Below are 26,330 nucleotides of genomic sequence, written 5' to 3' on the forward strand. Positions count from 1 at the left end.
TATGAAAAGAGGTCCGTGAGCCAAAAAGAGTTTGGGAACCACTGTTCTAGACGAAGAAATACATAATTACATGCAGAAACATGTTTTGTTTAGCTTGTCACATGTCCTTCCGAAAAATTGCATTTGCAATTTGAATGAGGTCTCCCACATGTTGCAATGTACTCGTATGTTAACTTATTCGAGATGACTCGTTCGACATTTTTAATTGTTTACCTGTTTCATTATTATTATAAGGTTGCTCTAATTTTTTCAATAGTATAATTATTGCATTATTTGATGACGAATTACTGTTAACTGTGCATTTGTTCTTCGTTTAAAATATGGTACCAGTTATTATGACGTGTATCTGTTTTTATCATTACTTTTCTTACATCATACACGTTCGTTCTCACATGCAACTATCATAAAAGGAAGTTCTTTCTTTCTTCCGTATTAAAATATTTAAAGCTGTCGTTATTGAATGCTGTTTATATTTTTATATTTATTGCTATGACTGGCACTGTTCTAGCTGCCGATCCATTTTTTCCCAATTTTCTTCTTCTGTGCGTGTCATGTCAGGTCACCCTGACGTCGACTATCACTTGAGAGTAATTGTCCTTGTCTCGGGCAGCTCTAAACAGCGTCTCGACGGTCCTGATCCCGTTTATTCCGGAGCCAGGAGATCTGCCTTCTGCCCACACCTCGTCGACCTTCTATTTAGCACTTAATGATTACTTTATGATTTTTTTATGATGTTGAGATGTCCAAATAAAATAATTGGGGATAATCTAGATTTTTGAATAAGTATTTGGACACACTAAAATATAAAGATAAATTAACTGGTCAAATTATAAGCTAAAATTAACTGAAAAATAATATTTTCAAGCGTTTCTCAAGTATGTGAATATAATCAAGGACATGGACCTCACATACACATAGAAAGATTCTCTGCTTAATAAAAGCTTTCCTCATTCTACCATAGATTGCTATTGTGAACTCGATTTTGATCAATGTATCTAGAAGTTAAAATTTTTTGAGTAGTGTGGTTGTCAACCATGGGTAGAATCGTTAAATGTTACAAGAATGATAACTTATTTTCATAAGAAACAGCTACTACCCCCTCTTCAACCTTCAACGTCCCAAGGACCCAACTCTAAAATTTAGAATTAGCCTCACATACGGTTTTTGAAAATGATGCGGAATGCATCGAAACACGTGTCACAGTAGATTTTAAGAAATAGTGGTAATTACTAAGTAAAACATTAATTAAAAATGATCACTTAATCTAAGCCTACGACGGTCGGATGCCCAGATTTCCATATTCTTCTTAATCGATGTTGAGATCTCAAAAATAATATATAAAAAAACAAAAGTTTGTTTTGGTTTTCGTTTTGCTTCTGAGGTAATAAAATATCGCCGCCGGGTCGTGCAATTAAACCTTTACGAATCACAAACAATGCTATTGCAGAATCATTTTCTTTGGATTCCCATGCCTTAATATCATATTTTGCTGCGGTGTAGTTCTAGTACTACGATGTGATTTTCATTTAGGCGTCGGCCGACAAGGTTGCAACGATTTGCCACGGTTTCGGCTGTGCATTCTAAACGTTTATTGCAGTTCCCAGGCTCCGTTTTCCCTACCGCAACGATTCTATTGTCTTCTAAAGCAGAGAATGATGTGTGCATTATGGATTTTGTCGTATAACACTTACGTATAAGAAATCGCAATTATATGTGTCGTTTGTTTACATGTTTGATATTTCAGCAGCGAAAGCTGAACTGGCAGTTTACTGTGGAGTACAACTGGTACCAGCCCCAATGTATGAAAGTGAAGCGTGGAATCGGTTAAAGAAGGATGAAAGTAGACTAAATGCAGTCGATATGTGATCTCTTAGATGAGTGTGCGGCAAAACGTTGTATGACAGATGTCATAATGGTTAAATAAAGAATGAATGCAAGGCTGCGATAAGTATTATTGGTAACATTAATAATGGTGGGTTGAAATGATAAATACAGGTAACATTTGTCGTAATTGCAATATTTGGTTAAAACACCATTATGTGTTGAATACATCCTCATACATGAAGTTTTTCTTCGAAGTAAATATATAGTTTTGAAAATATAATAATTATTGAAAGGTTAGGAGTTAAATGATAAAACATATATATTTTTAAAAAATTGTGCGCGGGCAACACAACACTTGTGGTTTCTCCCGCTACCGGTTGTGTACTGACATTGTATATTTGAGAATACGCCCTTAAATAACTCTTCTTAATCTTTTCAACTATTCGCAGTTCAGCCTTACTTTCCTTCATTTGTAATTATATCATTCAACCAATACAATATATTGTCTTTATCGATTGTTACGCGGTATGATCTATAATCCTGAAATTATCCGGAGCATTGGTCTGTATGTTCCCGATAGTTACCTAAGACAGCGTCGGCATAGATTGTTTCACATTCCTATATACAGGACCAACTTGGCGATGGTTATGCCTGTAGGTAGAGAGCTACCGCTATGCTGAACAATATCACGCTGGATATTGATCTCTGAAGGAGTATTCCGAAGTGGGATTCTTCTACATCTTTAACAAGAGTCTTCTTGCTTACTTATAATATATGTTTTTAATGTATACGCCTTAAATGTTTGTTTGTAATGTAAATATATATTTTTAAATAAATTGAATTGAATTGTTAACCTTTAAATGCATATATCGTGCTGTAGACTAAGTCGATCTTGTATCGTCGTCCACAGACTCGTTTGGAAACTAGCTAGCTTGGTACAAAATGAACGATGTTTGGAATGGAGCTCTTGCGTGTCTGGAATGCAAATCTTTCACCGCAATCCTATCGCACCCCGGTAACTGAATCATTTCATTTGGCCTCTTGTTTGCGCCGCAAACCTGTCTCGTGCGGGCAGAACTAAGGTGCCCAAACCGCACGCGCGCAGATCATCTCTCGCGTCCACCTCTCATTACGTTTGCAGCCTCTTCTGTTCCGACTGTAATAAATAAATGAATAAATGGCCGCTCGTTATTCCTCTTGCAGGAGCCGTATACCTCTCGCTAAAATAGTTATGAGTTATTTCTTTAATATCATATCGCTCACTCCTTTCAAGAGCGTCATAAATAAAAAATCGTCAATTTTCAGTTGTGCATATTTTCGGAATGCCCAGAAAATGTACTTTATCCCAGCAAAAGCGGAATAATTTTAACTTAATATTTACCCGCTACAGGGCAGAAAGTGTTGTTTTTGCATTTTGAAGAAAATATATTGTTGAATTATTTTTTAAAAAAAATCTAAATATTTTTCAAATGGAGAAAAAACCTTCAGGTTCTACTTAAAAAGATCTGAGGCACAGTAAAAAGTTCAGTGAGTTACTTGACATTTATTTTTAATACATTGTATTATATTTTTAAACTTAAAAAACGTTCTCCTGAAAAATCAAGTTTTTTGATTTATGACGTTCTTGAAAAGAGTGAGCGATATCTCAATATAGATGAAGAAGAATATGGAATGCTGGGTATTCACAGGGCTTACGACCTGTCATAGACTGGTTGAGTGATACACATTCACCATTCCACCCATGATTGACAACCACACGTTAACCACTTACTACTGTCTCATTAACTCCTCTCCTCTCCTTTTCCTTCCTGCATATTCCATTTTATTATATACCCTTACCCTTTTACTCCCACCCTCACACACCCACAGATACACACATACACTCACACGCACCCACTCTCTAATTTTTCCTCTCTCTTTATGTTCAACAGCATTCATAACATACTTAAATGTGGAATTATTTAATTGGCTTTTATCATTGTCAAACTATTTCTTTATGTACAAGCTAATAAAGGCAATATAATTCCCAGATAAATAAAATAAAACAGGCTCTTACAAGTCGTTACCCCTGTAAATACCCAGACTTCCATATTCTCCATCTATGTTGAGACGTCAAAAGTTAATATTATACCTTAAATTTTCGTCTTCCGTCGTAGTGCGGTGGTATAGTGTTTAACTACTATGCTGGAGGTCCCGAGTTCAATTCCCATGGGAGTATTCTTCTTCATCTGTTTAGATGTCAAACATATGTTGTTTTTTTATTATTATTGATTTGTGTACTTTAATGTTAATCGAATGCTTATAACATGTTTTCTTCTTCATATATAATATTTTATTAAAACATATTTTATATAAAATGGCGAACTCGGCCCTGGGATGTTAAACCACCATTATTTATGAACGCGACAAAGCAATAAACTAATAATGTGAAGTATTCATATTTGTATCTAGTATTTATATCGACCTACAAATTTCATATCTTTCATATTTGTATTTATATGTATCCAGTGGCGTGCTTTCCATATAGGCACATCAGCAATGCTTTTCCTACTTTTGTGGAAAAAAATATGGGAAAAGTGATTTGTGCATTTAAGTAATAAAATAAAATATAGGCGTTTTCTCGGTTATTTTTTACCTACAAAACATGCATGATTAGTTTTTTAAGACACGTTTTTTGGATCGTCTCTAGCAAGTTTTTATCAGTATTTATTTAGTTTTAAAAATATCAATTAAAACATTAAAAATAGAAAAGTAAGAATATACGATACACGTGTGAGACCGATTGCCACACACGGAATAGAGACCAAATCAAATATAGCGAGAATCAAATCTCTTCTGAGAACTTAAGAAATGAGGACATTGAGGTGCATAACCGGAAACACGTTGAGAAAAAAATAATGAATACGGAAATTTGGAAAATGATAGTACGGAAGATTTAGTCAGATGGGTAAGACAGCGAAGACGATTTTGGAATACCCATGGCAATAGAATGCGAGAAAATAGACTGGCTCGAATTGCTCTTAAAGAGAACCTAGAAGGAAGAAGACCACGTGGAAGACCTCCGAAGCGATGGCGTGACAGCTCCACGTCATAAGAGACTTTACGACATAGAGAGATCCTCGGGTCTTTGAGAAGGACAAAGAAGAAGATTAAAAACACTGTTTTTACTACTGTTTACCTTAATCGAAAGCTCTACTTCACTGTATGTATGTGTATACGTCATACATAGTTGCTACTGCGTGGAAGTCATCATTATCCACATAGTCCAGCAATTAGTTTGGCGTACGTGAGCTTCTGCAATGCCAGCGCGTAATAAACGTTATAATTTAATGATATAATATATTTCTTATTAATATTATTGCGATTTTCGCGATTAAACCAGAGTCGGGTTTTTGCACGATAAGTGAGGGAGTAATGTTTAATTTTTATGGGTAAGGAAAGTATCGTCACGAGGTGTGTTCATCTTAGCATCGCGAACTGGTTTCTTGTATGATAGGTAGCTGACACCTCCTTGCTAAGGTAATGTGGACTTGTAAATATAGATTTTTTTCGTCTATAGTGTCGTTATAAAGATGTCGGATGAAGTCTGCATTATTAGTTTTGAGTTCAATGATCGCGTTACAAATATATTAGTAAAATAGTGCAAGATTGTGGAAGGGGGGCCAGCAACTGTCTTCCCTAATTAATTTCATTCTCCTTTGCTACAATTTCTGGTCGAATGATTACAGTGCTACAAAAATATCACTATTCGATGCAGAAAGCTCCACCGAAATGTATTAAAACTGAGGCGTGTGATATGTTTATATTGTCAGCAACAATTGCAATTTCTTGCATGCCATCAAATTTGCTATCGTCCCAGTTATGCCAAAGATAAAAATTTTGACTGCTTGGAATCGTGCGTCTTGAATGATTATAAAACCGAGAGCATGTTTATTTAACTCCTTTTCCCTCCATAGTGCTAGAATGAACTACGCCTTTGATCTATTTTAAGTTTTCTGACCTCTCAGCCATCTATCAATCGAAATCTTGTTACTGGATACAGCCACAATATTACGATTGAAAATGCAATATTAACAAATACTCCCTTTACATCAGGCAGTTGTCAGACACGTGATGTTTGATATTTTCGGCATCTCCTCGTATTTCACGGCATTTGATCGTATTTTTATTAGTATGATCGAAATAGAATCCATTCCGATATGACCTTTCTAAGGCCTGTGAAACAACAATCTTGGCATGACACGATTTCCCAATGATCGTAAAATTTCTTTAACAATCGTGTTTATCTCGATTCATAAATTGTACGCGACATCCGAAGGCAAAATATATATTAATACTCGAGTACGAAGTCCACTCGACAATAGGTTGCACCGCAGTGGGTTTATCGCCGAATTATTATATCCCTCGAGATGTCATTTCACAAAATGGCGTCATCTCGTTCTCTGCTCATCTGTAAACCGAATCGGCGCCACTTCCTTTTACGGAATCCCTCTCGAGACCCACATAGTGGAGAGGCCCACGCCATCCAAAAAGGTCCGGGTTCTATAGCTGGTTAAGGAGACGTTCGAGAGCATTAATTATCGCGATACGAAACGCGTCAATGAAGCGACTTCAGGGCGAGGAGAGGTCTGCTTCACTCGCCTTTCATCATAATTGGACTTTTAACTTATCTTTTGGTTATCGATTGCTACTAGTGCGTTTTGCCGCGCTTTTTTATTTTTGCCATTTTAGGACTTCACTTTTCTAAATGTAGGTATCCTTTATGACATTTTTTCTAAATTATGTTTTACTTGGTAAATATCACTATTTATTAAAATCTATTATGGCACGTGTTTCGAAGCATTCAGCATCATTTTTAAACACCGCATGTGAAGCTAAGTCTAAATTTTAGAGTTGTGTTCTTGTAACGTATATGAATAGATTTTACCTCAAACTGAACACTGCCGAATCAAGTTATGAAATTATATCTATTATTATTGTGGGGACGACAACGAAGGCGATACTGGAAGAAACATATAAACAGAATGTCAGAAGACAGACTTCCACGTATCGCCCTCCAAGGCAACCCTGAAGGACGCAGACCCCCAGGCAGACCTTCGAAAAAATGAAAAGACGGCTGGGAGTCAACATCCCAAGAGCAACATGCGGAGGCACAAACAGATCCCTAGGATCTACAAAAGAAGAAGAAGAAGAAGAAGAAGATTTCTAAATACTATAAATCACCCATGCCATGCTTCTGTAGCACTTGAATGAAGTTTGAATTGAAAACGTAAACAAGTTTGAATCACATCAAAAGTGCTTAAAATCATAGTATGAAAATATGTAGTACATCAAATAATGCCGAATGTTGTGAAATAGCAAAAAATCTAAAGAAATCACATTGTTTTGTTTTGATAACTGAATTATCGTCATTGCGAAATTCATCTTGTGCATCGATAACCGTCCTGGAAGAAGAGTCCCTGATGGGATACTAGTTGATACTAGTAGAAAAGTATGGGAAGAGACGAATAAGAAGTGCGCTTCGCCTGAATATAAATGTGACACAGTGACCCGGGAGAAATCGCAGTTGCATCCTCATTCCGATTGGTTCGCAGGACCCCGCACCGGTCCGACCGGTCCGCATTTCGGCTGCCATCTGAGTCGCTTTCGCGGCATTGTTTACCGCCTGCCATCGTCGCCCGGCCGTCCGTAATGTCCACACATCTCCGCGATCGTTGGGCGAACGGGTTTCGCGAAACGGTCCTCGCTGTAGTCACGCGAATGTCGAGCACCTTGCTACGCTTGCTGTTATCACTCGTTGACTGGCATGCCGAACTTTATGTCACTTAGTGGTCATCGAGATTGAATGCGGTCGAAATGCCATATCTCGTACGAGTCAAGATGTATGATGGATGCTTGTCCTTCCACAACCAGTGGTGCATTTCATACTGGGCTGATGACAGAATAATCAGTGTCGTGGTTCATTATGTTTAAAGAATATGATTTGGCGTTTTATCGTCTCCGCCTACGTTCTTCTCTTCCCTCATTTTCCAGATCATTTTCTACAGGGTCACATCTGAGCTGCTGTGTCTTGAATCCGGATGATTTACGCATAGTTTCTTCATTTTCTTTTGTATTTTTTTTTGTAACTGGTGCTATTCTATGGTTATCATTTTTCATATAAAAATATGCGAAAACATTTCGGTTTCGCGATAATTTACTGTCGCAGTCTTCCCAATTAAAATACCCACGTTTCTACAAAGCATTAGCAACGCTGTACTATATGAACGATGATTTATCTCAGCCATCTATTACGAGATCTCGTCGCGGTTTGTTTATATTAAAAAATATATACTATTCGTCCGATATGGTTCTGGCCCGAATGTATCAAATATCCCGGTTTAAATTGGAATTATGGCCGAAGATCCCGTCGTGAACGAGATCAGATCGGAAAGAGAGAAATGCCTCGGTCCCAGCGTTGAATTAATATATTTTCATGGAATCGTTTCATCGTGTTTTTGACTCATTCGTGAGTTTTTGATAGTGTCGCAGTGTGGGCTCGAAAGTATATAATTTTATTTTATCGCGCAATTAATCATTTCGGTAACCATAAAACTCTTACAAGCGTATCCGAGAATGTCTTTGAGATGAGAGGATTTATTTTCGTATAGGTCAAAGATATCCGAGCATATGACACTATTTCTTCTCATTAACACGAGGTGACGCAATTCTCGAATATTATAATGTAGAAAATGTACGCTAGTGCAACCGTAACCCTTGTCGTATACCCAAGGGCCTGGCAATGCCCATCTACGTTCCAGGTGTGTACGGATAATCTCGTCTGTATGGTGCGCTACCATGTCGTGTGTGTCAACAACGCCGTTCCTCGCAGACAGTTTTACGCCGAACACATTATACGTATAATTAGCCAATTTGCTGCCTTAATTCCAAATTTAGCGCGGCACGCCTCGGAGAATATCGCGGAGCCATCTTATGTAAATAATTATTATCGATAGTTGCATCAACATCCTCGTTTCCAGATTTCATTAAACGACTGCGGAATATCCCGCCGCGAACACGGATTTCTTATTTTAGAATATGTAACGTTATTTATATACTACGCATTGTTTTGATTTATACTGACGTCATATTAAAAATGCTCTCGCGCTGCGACAGAATGTTCAATTCCAAATTGTCTAAACATCCTGCCGCTCCGTTTCTCTCTAATAGGATTATTTTTATCCTTCAAAAGCTTTCTAAATTTTCTGTTATTTTAAATGCGGTTAATCCGTTTTCTGCAGTTAAAAAACGTTTCAGACCGGAGCCATTTGTTCCGACTCCGAACACGTCAACATGGTTTTAGGTCGCATTCTATTACAAGTTTTATATGTTTTGCACCCTATCGGATCCATCAGGCATATTCATCTCGGAACCGTTTCGTTACTGGCGCCTCTCAGAATAAACACTGGAATCGGCGACCGAAGATCTGCTACGCGATTTTAATGGTCCATTTCCCACAAACGTACTTTTTTATAGAGGTCCATCGGTTGGCTCGCCCCGTTCTTATGTCATGTCTCGCTTTGTCTTTGGCTTTAGTTTCTATATCTGCATTTTGCTTAAGATCTAAATAATCAAACTCCGGGAAGAGATAAATATTATTTTTACCGATTTTATCGCTGTTTTGCATTCGCACGATACATGTATCGCGCTTCGTCCCAAGAGCGAGAAGAGTGCAAAAAATTAACATCCGAGGCCATCCTTATTTATGCGTAGAAAAACACGTTCCCGATGTTTGGTATTTTTAATTTTCATCTCGTTTTTAATACACCGGGGCAATGCGCTCACATCGGACTGCGTATCTTTGAGATGTGATTTCATTACGCATTATAAATGTACGTGTCCCATTTGATACATTGTAAGTGTCGGTCATGACGCATCCTCGTCATCTGCTCGCCGCGAGTGATTTATGTGATCTTCCGTTCAATATTTGATCTCGGGAGATTTTATTAACTGTGGTCATCGAGTGTAGGTCGCCGCATCTCGGTAGCTGATAAGACCTTTCGAGACATGGCGTGATATTTTCCGAACCCCACTAACTCGACGTAAGGAAATGGAGCAATCTGTTGACAATTGCGACTATTTAATTAGTCGTCGACTTTCATGTTGGCTTTAAAACTAAAATTCTGGTTTGTTTGTATTGCCTCATAGTACCGTTGGTAATTAGTGTAAATAATGATGACACTTCATTGTTTCTTTTTTCTGTATCGTGTCTTTGAGCGATAAGTAAGCAGTAAGTGACAGCTTTCAGGAGTATGTTGTGTAACCCTTTAATCGTCTTTTACTAGTTTTTTCACTGATATCAAAGTGGAAAAATAAATTAATTGTCGGTGCATGTTTTTATGATACGCATTCTATTCGTTTTTATACATTAAATTGCCATTTAATCTGCCGTTTGTAGTTTTGTAACGACATGGCGGAAAGACAAATATAACACTTTCCTTATCATTAATACACAAAATGCTACCAAATATCAAGTATGTTCCTGAGCAAATATGATATTATTTTGTGTAAGAACAGTATTCTGTTTTTTTTAAACGTGTAATTGATTCGATGTTGTTATTCAGTTTAATGTTAGAGGCAGAGACGATGTTATGATGATGACTCAAGGATTTAAAAAAATACGATATCAACTTGTAAAATCATCGCGGGAAGTTCTGAAATTCGTCATTATATCAAATAATCTCCTAAAATACTCGGTGTGGGGTACTCGAGCCAGCTCTGTTCTTGGTGAAAATTGGGCTGGAGCGAGTTTGGCGCGATTACTCAGTCAATGCCAGCGATGGGAAGCCGGCGGAAGGCGGAAGGCGGAAAGTAGGAGCGCCGAGGGAAAGGGGAAACGATGGCAAATGGAACAGTTGGCTCGCGTCCAGGGTATTCATAGATCGCCCGCGCCAACACGGAGCGGGGCTAACAGACTATCGGCCAGGGATGGACAATGCTATTTCAACGCCTTTCCAAAAACACACCAAATCTCAAGAGATTGTATCGGGAGTGAAGAACAAACCACGGGATACAAGCTGTGATCATTTATGAAATAAACAAAATACTGGCTTTTTCTATTATCATCTGACTGATGTCGTAGGTACACTGACCATAGATGGTATACGTCTGCAACCAAAACAAGTAGAAGTAATGAGCCCTTCGCGATTTTTTATTTATTTAAAAAAAGAGAAATATTTGTGATTTTATTATTTACACAAATATTTCAATTTCATACTATTTCTGTGAGCCTAAACGGCTCATTATTAGAAATTGGTATCAAATTGTGGTAGAGTGGGTTCGAACCGAGAAATTCTGACTTAAGAGTCCGCGACACTAACCACGAGACCACAATTCGACCCCGAATTGATCTATCCCAGCTTGTAATATTATTGTAATTTATTTATATTATTGTTTTTGAAAAGGATTTCACGATGGACCATAAAATATGTTTCTTGGTACAAGTCACGTTGCTTAGTATTTTTTTTGAGATTCTTTATCATAGCCGTTTTTAGAGACTTACATAAATTGAGATACTTTTTTCCATGATCAATAATGCTGATTTCTTGGCCGATCTTGTGCAAAAACTGTTTTTACACATTACACACATGGAAGATGATCATTCAAGTTTTAGATTACTCTGTAACGTAATAGTTCTCTGATAAACAGCCAAATAGTTATCCGAACCAACATGCGGATAAAATACTCTTTACGACATTTTTCGAAAAGCTAATGGTGTTTTCGACGCGCTGCCAAAATATTTTAACTAAAAATCACAAGATAGACGTTTTCGTCGCTTATTCAACATACCCCAATGTTAAAATAATAACGTGTATTTTTCAAATTATCATGTCTTCTGTCCGTAAAAATAATTCGGCCGTTAACCGTCGATATCAAGTGGAAAATTGGAACGAGGAATTTTCACGCCAGCAGAAATGTCTTAATCGCTGGTCTGCGGATAGAGAAGGAAGTTACACTACAAAATTAATTATGGCCTGTTTTCGTTATTATTCCGAGGCCAGACATTTAACAAAAATTAAATGATTTTATTAAAGTTTTTTTACGTCTCCTCGCAGCGCAGTTTCTGCACTCGCAGATACGATCTGATCGCGGGAATTAGCGCGTTCCTCGATTGAATCTTCAAAACCTTCAAACTTTCGACATTAGACAAGCCGGCTGCCGGGTGGCCTTTGGCGAGACGTCGGGCCCATTCGCTTTACTAAGTCAATATTATTATTATTGTTGGTGATTAGGAATCGCGCAGCTTTCATCGGGCCGCGACCGCTCGTAAACTGACGCGCCCGAGACACTTTCATCTTCTGCGATACATTTTATGGGCCGCTAATTAAAAACTGTTGTTTTTGACGGATACGAATTATTTTGTAAGACTGCGAGATCTATTGAAATTCTGTCATTGCTCCTTATTGCGCTTGTAAATTTTGGGTTGACGACCTCCATTTAGAACCGTCTAGCGTTTAGCGCACTGTATCTGCACTTGTTTCCGTAATATAATAAATATTTTGTTCCTATATGCTTTTTACTCAAACACGTTACCCAGAACTGAGCTGAAATTGTTTGGGTGATCATCTCGTTCGTTTGAATGATTTTTCTTCTTATCCTTCTTCCTTCTTATAGATCCTCAGATCTATCTGTTCCGTTAACTGTTTCTCGTGATAAGGACTGCCAGCTGTCACGCCATCGCTTTGTAGGTCTTCCGGGTGGTCCTCTTACGTCTTGGTTCTCTGGAAGAGCAATTCGGGACAGTCTATTTTCTTGCATTCTAGTGACATGGGCATTCCAGAGTCGTCTTCGCTGTCTTCCCCATCTGACCATATCCTTCGTACTACACATTTCACGAACTTCCTTGTTCCTTATTCGGTCTCTTAACATGTTTCCAATTATGCGCCTTACATTATACCTTGAATTATAATCAAGATAAAGCTGCTGCATTGCACTCTATGGACCATTTGAAAATAGGTTTTTTTATTCTGCAAAAAGCTCTGGTGCTATGACTACTGTATCGTCTTGCATCCATCCATTTTGATCGTTAAAAATTCGAGTATGTGGCCATTTCTGAATTCTTTCGAGCGTCCAGATGCCTGTATCTCCTGCTGTTGATAATATATTTCTTTATTTTTTATTTATACGCCCTGCCGGATAAGATCCGCCATAAATCTTTTCCACTTCCGTATTTTTAAGAGCTTGAAATTCAATTAGCGATAATGCTCCGGGAAAATTTGTGGAGTGGGGGTTTTCTCCATCGCGATCCATTTAGTTAGCTGTCGCGTGTCTCGATATTTCGTCACAGTTAGGCTAATGTCTTTAGCGGGATCGTGGTCGTAAAATGGGCAAACTTATTGCCGCCGATTGGGAACGCTTTTCGGGCAACGCTGTTGCTCGAATATCCCCAGAAGAACGGTCGGGTTGAATGGGATTCGTATTTTCGGCCATCGAACACGCGCTGTCATTTTTTGTTTTGTTTTGGCAGTTCAATTATTGAGTAACTAACTAGGACTAGGTCATCGTTAGGACGTTTACGCGCGTAGGCAGATAGGATAGAACGTCGTATGACTATACTTTCCTTACATGCTTTGGCTCATAAGAACCAAATTGCTCTCGATCTCATTAAAAAAAATATGCTTTTGAACAAAAAGTTTTCATATGATCATATCATGTTGTATTTCTCGTATTTTTATACCAACGCGTTCTATTTCGTTTTCCTTTATTTTAAACGGTTCTACGATACATTAGCCTACAGTAGCATTTTTGAGGTTCCAGATTTGATTCTGAGCTAATTTGTTTTAAAGTGAAACTTCTCAGGCGGCGATTCGTTAATCGATAATTGGACGAAAATTGAGAATGAAATTTCATGGACGCGTCACGTTTATTAGGCACATTTCGTTACACGAGAGAGAACAAAGATATAATGTACAGAGAGGAAGAAAGATAGCTATACATTCCGATGCCACAGCAGTGGAGCAAAAGAGCGCTTCGAATACACAACGATACAAAACTCTCTATTCAATTTACTCTCTGTCACCATAACCCCAAAACAATCGTACCTACTTAAATAATTTTTTGGAGGTTATGACTCCCGCAATTGTCGTATGAAAAGTTGACCTTGCGAATTTCTCCGAGTTCGTTAAACCAGTCTGATGATACGCCATCTTGTTTCGATTTGGCGCCCGTTCAAAATTTGAAAAAATGACACTCTTCAAATATTGGTCCTTTCCTACTCGTACATTCCGATACGATTTTTATTATGAAATATGTGCATATTGTATGATATTTAGACGTGACGCGTGGATATTTTGGGCGCATTTGGTCGCACCTCGTTGAGAAGTTTCGAAACATTTCGCAAATTACGAACCGAAAACTTTTCTTCCATAAAATGGCGATATTCCAACCTCGCTGGATGATAACAGTCCACATCTAGAAGGGATTAGCGACTCGCAAGGTCTGGTCTGTTCTACGAAACTAGTTAGCGATTATTTTAAACAATGTTCTATGTTTGTTCTATGAAACTAGTTAGTGATTATTTTAAACAATGTTCTATGTCTGTTCTATGTCTGTTCTATGAAACTAGTTACTGATTATTTAAGACTGTTCTATGTTTGTTCTATGAAACTAGTTAGCGATTATTTAAAAAAAATACACAAAAAAAGCCTCCGTCGAATTCTTCAATCGGCCGCATCCTACATAAATAAAAATGTAGATGTTTGTTTGTTCAAAATCTTAAATCTCCTAAACTTTTTCATCGACTGTCTTGAAATGTTGACACAATGTTGCATTTCAATACTTGTTATTTTTACCTGTGACAAGGAAGAATATGTATTTTTTGAAAGATGCCTTTTTTTTCACCGTGATGGCAGTGCCATCTGTTGTGAGTAACAGCAAGTTAACAGAGTGTCGGGTTGTGGTCCTGTGGTTAGTGTCGCGGACTCATGAGTTCTCGGTTTAGTCAGAGTTCTCGGTTAAGTCAGAGTTTCTCGGTTCAAACTTGATACCTATTTCTAATCATGAGCCGCTTAGGCTCACAGAAATAGTATGAAATTAAAATATTTTTGTAAATAGTAAAAACACAAATTTTTCTGTTTCTAAAAAAAAAACACGCGGAATACTAAATATAATCGGAAGGTATGTAGGAGGAGATGCATGAGTGTGAGAGACGAAGAATATTTGAAGAAATCGGTTTGCAAAGCCAGTGGTGTGGTGTTCTATTGTCTCCGCCTACCCCTGCAGAGAAGCGGCATGATGATTAGTTAGTTAGTTGGTTAGTTTTAATATATTTTTACATGAACGGTTTTGTTTACTGTACGCCTCCCACGCGCGAGACTAGATCATCATTTGGCAAGGAAAGTCCGCCATTGCCGAATGCACGTTATAACATGTGGCAGTCAACGCGTCGTCGTATAAAAACAAAAGAATAAACATTCTTCTCAAATGCTGGCTGTCCCAATTCTTCAATGTTCTTTTATGTTTTTATTTTTATTCCGATGTTGCCAACAGGGTATATTATTTGAGATCTTTTTTAGTTTAAAAATGATGGTTTATCAGTCCATTCGTTCATTCACTTCTTCGTCTTTTTCTTTATGAGCCCTCTGACCTCTACTGCTGGATATAGGCCTCTTCCCCTTCTTTCCATTTACTCTGGTTGGTTGCTGCTTGCAGCCAGTTTTTACCCCCCACAGCGACAATGTCGTCAGACCATCTCTTTTGGGATCTTCCGACACCTCTTTTGCTCTCCCAAGGTCTCCATAGTAGAATTCTTGGGGTCCATCTTGTTGGGTCCTGTGTCGGTATATGTCCTGCCCACTGCCTTTTTAGTTTTGCGACGCGTTGCATGATATCCTCTACTTTGGTTTTTTTCCTGGTTCATTCACTTGACAGTATTATTTTATGGAGGTTAAAATAATAAATTCCTGATTAGCGAAACAATTTTTTAGTTATTTCATCCATTGATCCGGAAGTCACTTTGTGGTAATATCTATCTGTAAAAATGGATTTTTTTAGTAAACTGAAAGCGGAGTACCTGCACTGTGAATATCTCATTTTTTTCAACAGTGGAATTTGTTAAGTAATCAATATTTAAACGTGTTCAGTTAATGAACAATACAATATGTAAGCAGTATGTAAAATAATCCGGGTTCGGATCTTATGCATACAAATAAAAGGATCTCTGCTAAATAAAAGCTTTGTAAATCCAATCATAGATAGCTGTTGTGATCTGGAGATTGAGATTGATCATGTATGACTTCCAAAAATTTGAGTAGTGAGGTAAAGTGATTACTTATCCAGTCCATAGACTATCATAACAGGTAATACGCCCTGTAAATACACTTCCATATTCTTCTTCATCTATGTTGAGATGTCAAAAATGTAATATGTAAACGTCTACTGGTTCTCTATGCTACGTATTAACAAAGCACACGCGGCACATGGGCTTAGACTGACTATGACGTATACGACGGAGAGAGTAGAAATGATTCTCCCACTCTTTCCTTTCAACTGCTGGTTGAATTCGGAAAAGCACATATAAGTTACTCTTCAAAAAGATTATCTCGGGATATTGTATCGATATTACTGGCCAAACTAATAGATGTGTTTTTTTACAGTTCAATTTTGTCGGGCGGATATTGGGACCTCGCGGGATGACAGCCAAACAGTTGGAACAGGAGACGGGCTGCAAGATCATGGTCAGAGGAAAGGGATCCATGAGAGACAAGAAGAAGGTAAGTGCTAAAGCAGTTTCCTCCACGGTGTCTGTTGTATCCAACTTCCCTTTCCCTCCCAATTGATGTGACAATCGTGTCATGTCAAGTTCCCCTGATGTCGACTATCACTTGAGAGTAATTGTCCTTGTTTCGGGCAGCTCTAAACAGTCCTGATCCCCGTACAATCTTGTATATTCTCTGTAGATCTGTCTTCTGCCCACACTTCGTGGACCTTCTATTTTGCCTTTTATGATTAGGTGCAATAGTTTGTACTTCTCTCCTCTTAGCGCATACCCCAGATAGGACACCTTCCGGACCTTGATATCAGTCAGCAACTCGGCTGTCCAATTATAAAACACAGTAAGGATTTTTTTTTTTTGTGGTATGTTTTTTTGCATTTTTGGACTAAGAAAAATTTACTCAGTCCAAAAATGCAAAAAAAACATACTACAAAAAAATATCCCTTACTGTGTTTTGAGTTTGGACAGCCAAACTGTCTCCCTGCTCTTGCTCTTTGGAGCACATTTGCGTTGCTGACCATATCGGTCCATGGCATGCGTAGCATTCTCTGATGTGACGCTTCCCAAGTGAATATAACATTACTCCCTCCTTTCAACAACGTCATATATATATAAAAAAACTAGATTTTTTAGCAGATTGTTTTTAAAGTTAAAAAATATTAAAAAATGTATTAAAAATAAAAATCAATCCACTTCTTGAACTGTTTACTGTGCAACAGATCTTTTCAGGCAAAACCTGAATGGTTTTTCTCCATTTGAAAAAAAAATATTTATTAAAAAAAAATAATTAAACAAAACCTATTCCTCAAAATGCAAAAACGACACTTTCTGCCCTGTAGCGTGTAAATATTAAGTTAAAAATCTGCCGCTTTTGCTGGGATATAGTACATTTTCTGGGCATTCCGAAAACACGCACAACTGAAAATTGACGATTTTTGATTTATGACATTGTTGAAAGGAGTGAGCTATATGGGAAATGATATTATTTATCAATTCGGCATTAACTTTGTGGAATAACATGATAAATTAAATAAAAAATGACACATATTTATAGCATTTAGTTTGTGGTCAGTCATTTTCAGAAAATGTTAGAAATGTCAGTTATAACCTCTCACCGAGATTTTGATCTACCGGCTTCAAGACGAAAATTCATGAGTTGAAATTAGAGTGACCTTTTCTAGTAATTTTATGTCCGATTTTTTACCATTTTTGGATCTACCATCTACCGCCCCATCATCAGGTCACTCGTTAAATTGTACTTCTACATTCACTAGCTTCACCTACCTAGAACACCCGAACACACCTATTACAAGCAAATAAACTGTTATTACCGTATGAAAGGTGTGAATGGAATAATCATATTTAGGCGTCTACCGTGTCATTAATGTATTCTTTAATAACAATAAATCACCAGTACCTACTGTCAGGCATTATCTTCAAAATGACATCATTTATGACTATAATAAAACATTGGTTTCTGTAATACATTTGTATTATTATCTATTTATTGATTTAAACTTCTTGTACAGAATACTACATACGTACATTGGCAGGCGTTTTTTAGTTATTTTTATTCCTTTAAAAAATTAAAATCAAATAAGACACGGCTAAATGATGGGATGTATTTCAGATCTACCCGCCTCCATTATCCATTTATGAATAGCTCTTTTATACTTAGTTTATTTTTAACTAACTTACCAACCATCACAGGGGTAGGCAGAGAGAATAGAACGCCATACTACCCTGTCTTTGCAAACATTCTTCGCCTACTCCACATTCATGCATATCCTCATACATACCCGCCGATTATTTCGACTCCTGACCCGGCCAGCGCTTTCAAGTATTCGAGATACCTTATTGTTCCAAGTCTACCTCGGTCTTCCTCTGCTTCTTTTTCCAACTACATTTGCCTCATAAATCTGTTGTTGTTATGGATAAAAGACACATTTTAATTGCATTACCAGGAATGCAGAAATGAAAAAAGCTTTTGTCAGTTTCCTCTCTGGATTGTTTTATCAACTTTGCTTCTTTTTTTTTAATGACTTTATTGGATAAAAGACACATTTTAATACTGTCATTAACCAGGAGTGCAGAAATGAAAGAAGTTTTTCTGTCACAGTTTCCTCTCTGATATATTTTGTCATTGGTTTATTTGCATTTCGTTCAACGCCTCTCGTGTTTATACACACACGCAGATGATAGCATCACCAATCTCAAATGTGATAACAATATCTCTCCCGACCCGCGTGAATCACGCTACAAACCTGTAACTTCAATGTCAAGTGAGGCTGACACAAACTCTTGCACAATACTGTTGACATCATAATTCAACACACCTCGGGTGGCCAATATTCCAATATTTATTTGGTCAAAACGTTAGCTTCCTATTATGATCAGACCGCATGACTTTACAAGATAAACAGTATAAGCTTTATGTAAATCTAATATTATCCTTTTCTTAAATGTTTTTCGCAGATACTTTGTGGCACATTTTTTAAACTTTATAAAATAAAACAACTTTCTTTATTGGTACACTTTTTCCAACCGGTTTTGACAAGAACCTTGTCATCATCAGGGTTATTATACTAATTGTAAAACAATAAACTTTCCTATTCCTAGAAATAATAAAAATTCCACACAGTAGGTGTGTGTGCTGCATTTTACGTATGCGCGCGCGGCTTCATAATGTTTTTGGACGATTCCATTTGTAGCCCACAAGTTGTCGTCAGGGGTGGACGTATTTGCTGCGCAATGCTCAATAAAAGCAACATTAAGGAGTTTTTTTCCCGTTTTTTTAAATCACTTTCATATGGTGTACGGAGTACGTGGAAGTTTTTGGCATTGTAAGGGAAGAGTAATTAACTATAACCTAACTATGAGTATTTCAATGTTTTAGAATTAGTACATAAACCCTGATGATGACAAGGTTCTTGTCGAAACCGATTGGAAAAAGTGTACAAATAAAAAGTGGATAAAAACAAAGTTGTTTTATTGTATAAAGCTAATATTATCCACCCGAGTTTAAGTTCAGTTGGCCTCCGTAGCATAATGGTTAGCGCGTTTAGCTACCGTGCTGGAGGCTCCCGTGTTCGATTCCCAAGTAGGGTCAAAATAAACATTATTGACTTTTCAATCTAATCATTTAGATTTATTTATCTAGACTGGTACCTGAAGCGTAGGAGTGATCACCTTGCCTTCGTGTAAGTAACAATCAAGATAACATTGCGTCAATAGAATTCAGTTCGCTTTGCACCATTGGGTGCGAATAAGAGCTAGAAGAATATATAATTATCTGGTAAAATTTGTAAAATGATAATTTTACAAAATTGTAAAGAATTTTACCCCACTTTATTTGTATTATCTTAACCCTTATCTGCTACGAATAGTGCATAAAGTACTGCATGGCACCAACACAGTGTTATCTTGCTTGTTAATATTGCCCAGAGTAACATTTAATGAATACTAATAATACATCGAATCCGTGATAGTTCATAAGGAACTGTCACGAGAGGTAGTATCATACATCATAAAAATAGTGAAGGACATTGGTAACATAACTCCAAAGTAGGACACAAAATGCCGAACCCTCTTCTAGTGGAACGGAAGGTCTGCTGATGACAGTCAACAGTCCGCCTTCCCCTGAGGAGTGCAACGTGGTTTCTTCCCAGCAATGAGCAAATGCTGAGAAGTTCCTGTTTGGCCCACACTAGATTATCCCTCCTGTTCCCAACACAGATTCAAATAAAAACATATTTAATTAGCTAGAAGAAACAAAAATCCACTAAATGATCTATAAACCTTGTACATAATAAGCAAGGTAAATAATAAATGCAATTCCCATCTAAAAAAAAAAAAAACAATTAATGAATATTGTAGTGTCAAATCACTTATATTTATTTTGAACTCCCTGGGAATCGAGCATGGAACCCTGAGCATGGTAGCCAAACGTGATAACCACTACACTACGGAGATGTTGACGTCCACAGACAACAAAAATATAACATTTTTATAAAAGATATTCATATAAAGACGAACAATTCATTACTAACTCCTATTTTTGCTGCCTACTTTTAGGAGTGTGTTGAAAATATTATGATTTATATTTATTTTTAATGGATCTGGATGTTGTGTTACATGTTTCAAACCTTCCTTTCCTCTCCTTTTTTCCTACTACACTACTTGTTTAAGCTGCATTCAAAAGTAGTTAGTGTTTTTTTTTGTTATTTTTTTTTTTAATGAAAACATTATTTTATTTATTGTTATCATACTGATAATCTAACTAACATGTGCATTTTCTTACGGCTGCATTCTTAATACGACAGGAAAGACTTACTCTCAGGTAATGTTATAATATACATATATGTTTTTTGAAATTTCCTAGTGTATCCTAATGTACAAAGTGACCAAGTCCAGTCAATGTGATTTTGACATAAGCCGCGAGTTCTACAGGGTCGCACAAAATTAATGATCCTATCGGAAGATGTTATAATTTTTGTCAATCATATTTGACATTTGTGAACTGGACAGCAGCAGTATACAAACATATTGATAAAACTGGCCCAAATATGTATCAATACATACAAATGTGTATTTACCAGTGCTTACTATTTGTTATTTTATTATTATTTTATGTTTAAGACTTTTTGTTTCTCTATTAGTGTATTCATTAGTGTATTTTTACATTAGATACAGTATATATGTATTAGTATGTCCGCCTCCGTAGTGTAATGGTCAGCACGCTCGGCTACCGTTCTGGAGGTCCCGGGTTCGATTCCCAAGGGGGGTAAAATAAATATAAGTGATTTTTTCACTGTCATATTTATTCAATATTACCCTGGACTGGTACTGAAGCAGAGGGCTGATCACCTTTCCTTCATGTGTAAACCATCAAGATGACACTGCGTTTATATGACGCAGTGCCCTATGCACCATTGGGGTGCGGATAAGGGTTTTATTATTTTATTATATATGTATTATGTTAAAGGCATTAGCCGTTCAATAAATAAAAAATTAAATAAATACTGGCATTTTTCACTTTACAAAAAAAAATGTTAAGGTCCAAATAAAGATTTTTTTTATTTAGTAAAAAAGTTATTCAAAAACAAAATTGGATGATTAATTTTGCGCCACCCTGAATCTGTTTGTATACTACAGCTGTCTAGTTTGCAAATGTCTAATATTAAAAAAAAAAAAAGAGAAATATTTGTGTTTTTATTATTTACTGCCGTTTTTATTATTTATATTTAATTTTATTATTTTAAATTTATAAATTTAATTTATTTAATTTATTTATTATTGTCCGCCTCCGTAGTGTAATGGTCAGCACGCTCGGCTACCGTTCTGGAGGTCCCGGGTTCGATTCCCAGGGGGGTCAAATAAATATAAATGATTTTTTCACTGTAATATTTATTCAATATTACCCTGGACTCGTACCTGAAGCGGAGGGCTGATCACCTTTCCTTCATGTGTAAACGATCGAGATAACACTGCGTTTATATGAAGCAGTGCCCTGTGCACCATTGGGGTGCGGATAAGGGTTTTATATTATTATTATTATTTACAAAAAAATTTCTATTTCATACTATTTCTGTGAGCCTAAGCGACTCATTATTAGAAATAGGTATCAAATTGTGGAAGAGTGGGTTCGAACTGAGAAACTCTGACTCCAGAGTCCGCGACACTAACCACGAGACCACGCCCGATATGATTGACGTAAGACGCCATTTGTAAAAATGATAACATTTTCCGATAGGGTGACAAATTCTGTTATGTTGCTCAAACGTTCTAGTTTAAGTTTGAAGAATCATCTGCCTATTTATTTCTATAGCTGCAGGTCGATTGAGCAATGCCGAATGGCAAAATGGGGACATCTCGCGAAGCTCGCGAAGCTCGCAATGTATGTTTAAGATTCTGTGCAGCAAATGCATATTTCATCGGCTAAATGTCCCCTAATTTCGCTGGAACCGATGTGTTGCAAGGAATTAGCATAAATATTATTTATACTCGGGTCCAGCGTCATATTAAACACATTCTGTGAGCAACGAGGTATTCTGGTCTCGAAATATGTGTCGAAACATGAATTGCATTTAGCGTATCGCTTTTACGCTACTTTGTAGAAGCTAACATACTTTGCGGCTACCACTTAACTATAGTTCACCTCTGTGGTGTAATGCTTAGCGTGTTTATCTACCATGCTGGAGTTCCCGGGTTCGATTCCCAGGGGGTAAGGGTGAAGTATTAGTGATTTTACACTCATTAGACTGGTCCCTGAAGTGCAAGAGTGATCACCTTGCCTTCGTGTAAGTAAAGATCAAGATAACAGTGCGTCAATAAGATGCAGTGCCCTATGCGCCGTTGGGTGCTGATAAGGGTTAGAAGCAGAAGAAGCGCTCATTTCCAATGCGAGTTTGTTGACGAGCAATGCAGCAAAGTGCTTAAAAACTTTGATATTTCAACGTAGATGAAGAAGAATATGGAAGTCTGTTCATTCACAGGGCTTACTCAGGACTGGTACTTGAAGCGCAGGACTGATCACTTTGCTCTCTTGCAATGATCTAGATAACTCTATTGTCGCAATGCAGTACCCTATGCACCATTGGGTGGTATTTAAAATTACTTTAATTAATTGAAACTTCTTTTTTTACCCTACGCATTGCACTTCTTCAATTCATATTTGATGATTCATCGCTGTCAGAATTGGGAATAACCTGTGTATGTATATGTATGCATTTTTTGTTATAATTGTTGTGTGTTTGCGATCGCAGGAGGATGCGAACAGAGGGAAGCCCAACTGGGAGCACTTGGCGGACGAGCTGCACGTTCTCCTGACCGTGGAGGACACAGAGAACAGGGCCGTGGCGAAGCTGGCCAGAGCTGTCGATGAAGTCAAACGCCTCCTCATACCGGTAAGCCATTCCGGACTTATGACCACTCATTGTTTCCTTCTTCCTGGCTACATTCCAACTCATCGTCTTTGGAGACTGCTATACTAGACGGCAATAGTATATGTAAATTAACGACTTGAGATATATTTGATTTTTTTTATCGTATAAACCTTTTATTTTCTTTTTTATTATTTATATTAGGTACTTAGATATTAGGTACATATTATGTCCGCCTCCATAGTGTAATGGTCAGCACGCTCGGCTACCGTACTGGAGGTCCCGGGTTCGATTCCCAGGGGGGGTCAAATAAATATAAGTGATTTTTTCACTCTAATATTTACTAAATATCACCCTGGACTGGTACCTGAAGCGGAGGGCTGATCGCCTTTCCTTCATGTGTTAACGATCAAGATAACACTGCGTTTATATGCAGTGTCCTATGCACCATTGGGGTGCGGATAAGGGTTTGAAGAAGACATAGATACATTTTTTTTAATTATATGTATTATGGCTCTTTAGGCATAGCCTGTGTTGAGCCGAAATACTTACATGTTAAAACAGTATATATATTTTTTAAATTACTAGATTTTATACATTACAAACAATAGATACAATAACAATTTATAGCAGAAAGGTTTTACAATAAAGTGATTACAAATATTAAGCCTGGACTCTAATTAATTCTCTTTCCGCCTTGTTCCTACCAACGAGAAGCAACCATCGACGGACACTGTTCTTAAAAACATGATGACTTTTGGAATTCTTAATGCTTACGGGCAGCAAGTTAAATATTTTTGGCGCAAGGAATAAAAAGGTTTTTTTTTGTGCAAAATTTGTTTTAACGGATGGGCCAACATAGTTTATATTTAATGCTGCCCGGGTTTGAATATTTTGTCGAGTTCTTACCTTATCCATTTTATTCCAAAAGTGAATCGATGCTTCTTTCTCAATTCCGTCATGGCTACAATGTTGTTTGCTTGCAGCAAGCGGACGGGGAAGATGAGCTCAAGAAGCGGCAGTTGATGGAGCTGGCCATAATCAATGGCACCTACAGAGACTCCAGCGCCAAGGCCACGGTCGCCACCGGTAAGTTGAGCCACGCACTCCTCCCGGATCACACACACATCACCGGGTATCGGGGAACACACCACTACTGCATGACAATCAATTAATCCATCCGTTCTGAAGATTTCTCGCTAAGCTTTCCATCAAACGAGAAGTACTTCACTCCGCTGGCCAGTGAATTCTTTGCGCTACATTCGTCGGGACCCAAATTGGAAAACAGCCCTTCAAACGTCATTTCATAAGGCCCGCTTTCCTATTTTGGATCGAGTGGATGTAGAGCTAATTATTCTCCGCTAGCGACTTGCTTACGAGTGAAGAATGAACCAACACCTGGCGTTGCTGTCTTTTTCCCATTTTCAAACATTTACAAATGGGTTTTTGTGAAATAATCATACGATTGATTTGCTTCGATGTTCTATTTCGATCCGACTTTTTGTCAGTGGTTTTTTAGATATTTTTGAAATAAAGGAAATAAAACATGACACTCAATATTTGATACTGAAGTGGTCCTATACCTACGATGAACTTCAATTGACTGTTTAAATCGATTTGCGGATAATGTTGATAGAATTCAATTTCTACATTTCATAATGGAAGATTGTGGACGAAATTGTAAGTAGAGAAGAAAGAAGAAGTCATATTTTTGTTGACCTCCACAATGATGAGAGAAATTTATACTATTTATTTACTTTGCTATATTTCAAAAATATAAAAAAATACTGCTAGTCTTATTATTTATTCTTTTTCAAACCCTTATCCGCATTCGATGGTGCATAGGGCACCGCATCATATATAAACACAGTGTTATCTTGATCGTAAACACATAAAGGGAAGGTGATCCGCCCTCCTCTTCAGTCTTATTATGTATACCCATATTTAAATTGAATGTAAATAATTTCTTTTGATTATTTCACAATAACCCATCCGATTTCACACAGTTACAAATTAATCCGAGACGTCAGTGATCTGCCTCGAGTAATAATGTTGAATCTCTATTTGAATAACAAATTTTATTGACCGTGAATCTAAAATGTTGTCCCCCCCTTAATGCAATTAATTTGTTTTCAGTTGAATTTGTGAAAAATAACATGTGTTTTTTTTTAACAATAACAACAATATTCACAAGTATAATTAACAGTCTTAAATAAAAACATTTGTTAAATATTATTTTATAATCACCATATTTGTACCTCGAATGTGAAACATCTACACCAGTTGTGGCTTTCAGTGCAAAAATATCTATAAACTTACTTACTCTGTGCATAGCTTATTCAGATTAGCATGTCTTGCTGGTGGCGCTTTTCTGGGTTATTATGCCTTGTGTCTTTACACTGGTATCGATATTTCAGTTTGCAAATCTGGGCTGGAATGTGCCTTATTGTGTGTTGGGCGGGTACTGCAAAGCATTCTGGAATATTATCGAAAAGTCGTAATGACAAATGGCGTAACAAGTGGATTGAACAGCATAACCGAGACATCTTCCATTTGAATGTGCAGAGTTAGTCGGTTTATCACGCATGGAAAGAAACCATTAGAAAAAAATCTTTATTTGGCATATGCGGGATATCTTATGTGCAGTTGGCTTATCTGTCACACAAAGCAAGCTTTTCATAGTAACAAATACACAATTGTGACATTTTTAAATTCCAAAATCAGTGATACATTTATAAAAAATGTCATAGTGGATAAAACTACTAGCAATATGTAGTCTCAACAGGATTCAATTTTGCAGTCAATTTATAGTCTTTTCTTAACTGAGGTTACTACAGTTTTTTGGACTGTGATTCACATTTTCCTCGTGTATA

At 37.2% G+C, this 26,330-nt stretch overlaps 1 protein-coding gene across 6 annotated transcripts in view; it reads left to right on the forward strand.

The window, feature by feature from the left end:
* how (protein held out wings) overlaps positions 1-26,330 on the forward strand; it is a 192,117-nt gene that overhangs the window by 150,924 nt on the left and 14,863 nt on the right. For all 6 annotated transcript variants that reach the window (XM_088257514.1, XM_088257516.1, XM_088257517.1 and 3 more), the window contains exons 3-5: positions 16,458-16,574; positions 23,341-23,481; positions 24,444-24,546. In XM_088257514.1, the coding sequence (XP_088113640.1) occupies positions 16,458-16,574; positions 23,341-23,481; positions 24,444-24,546 (361 nt within the window). The remainder of the gene's footprint in view (positions 1-16,457; positions 16,575-23,340; positions 23,482-24,443; positions 24,547-26,330) is intronic.

The sequence above is a fragment of the Brachycentrus maculatus genome, unplaced genomic scaffold (genome assembly GCF_059751285.1).
Source record: "Brachycentrus maculatus isolate JH-2025_06_01 unplaced genomic scaffold, ASM5975128v1 h1tg000081l, whole genome shotgun sequence".
Lineage (NCBI taxonomy): Eukaryota > Metazoa > Arthropoda > Insecta > Trichoptera > Brachycentridae > Brachycentrus > Brachycentrus maculatus.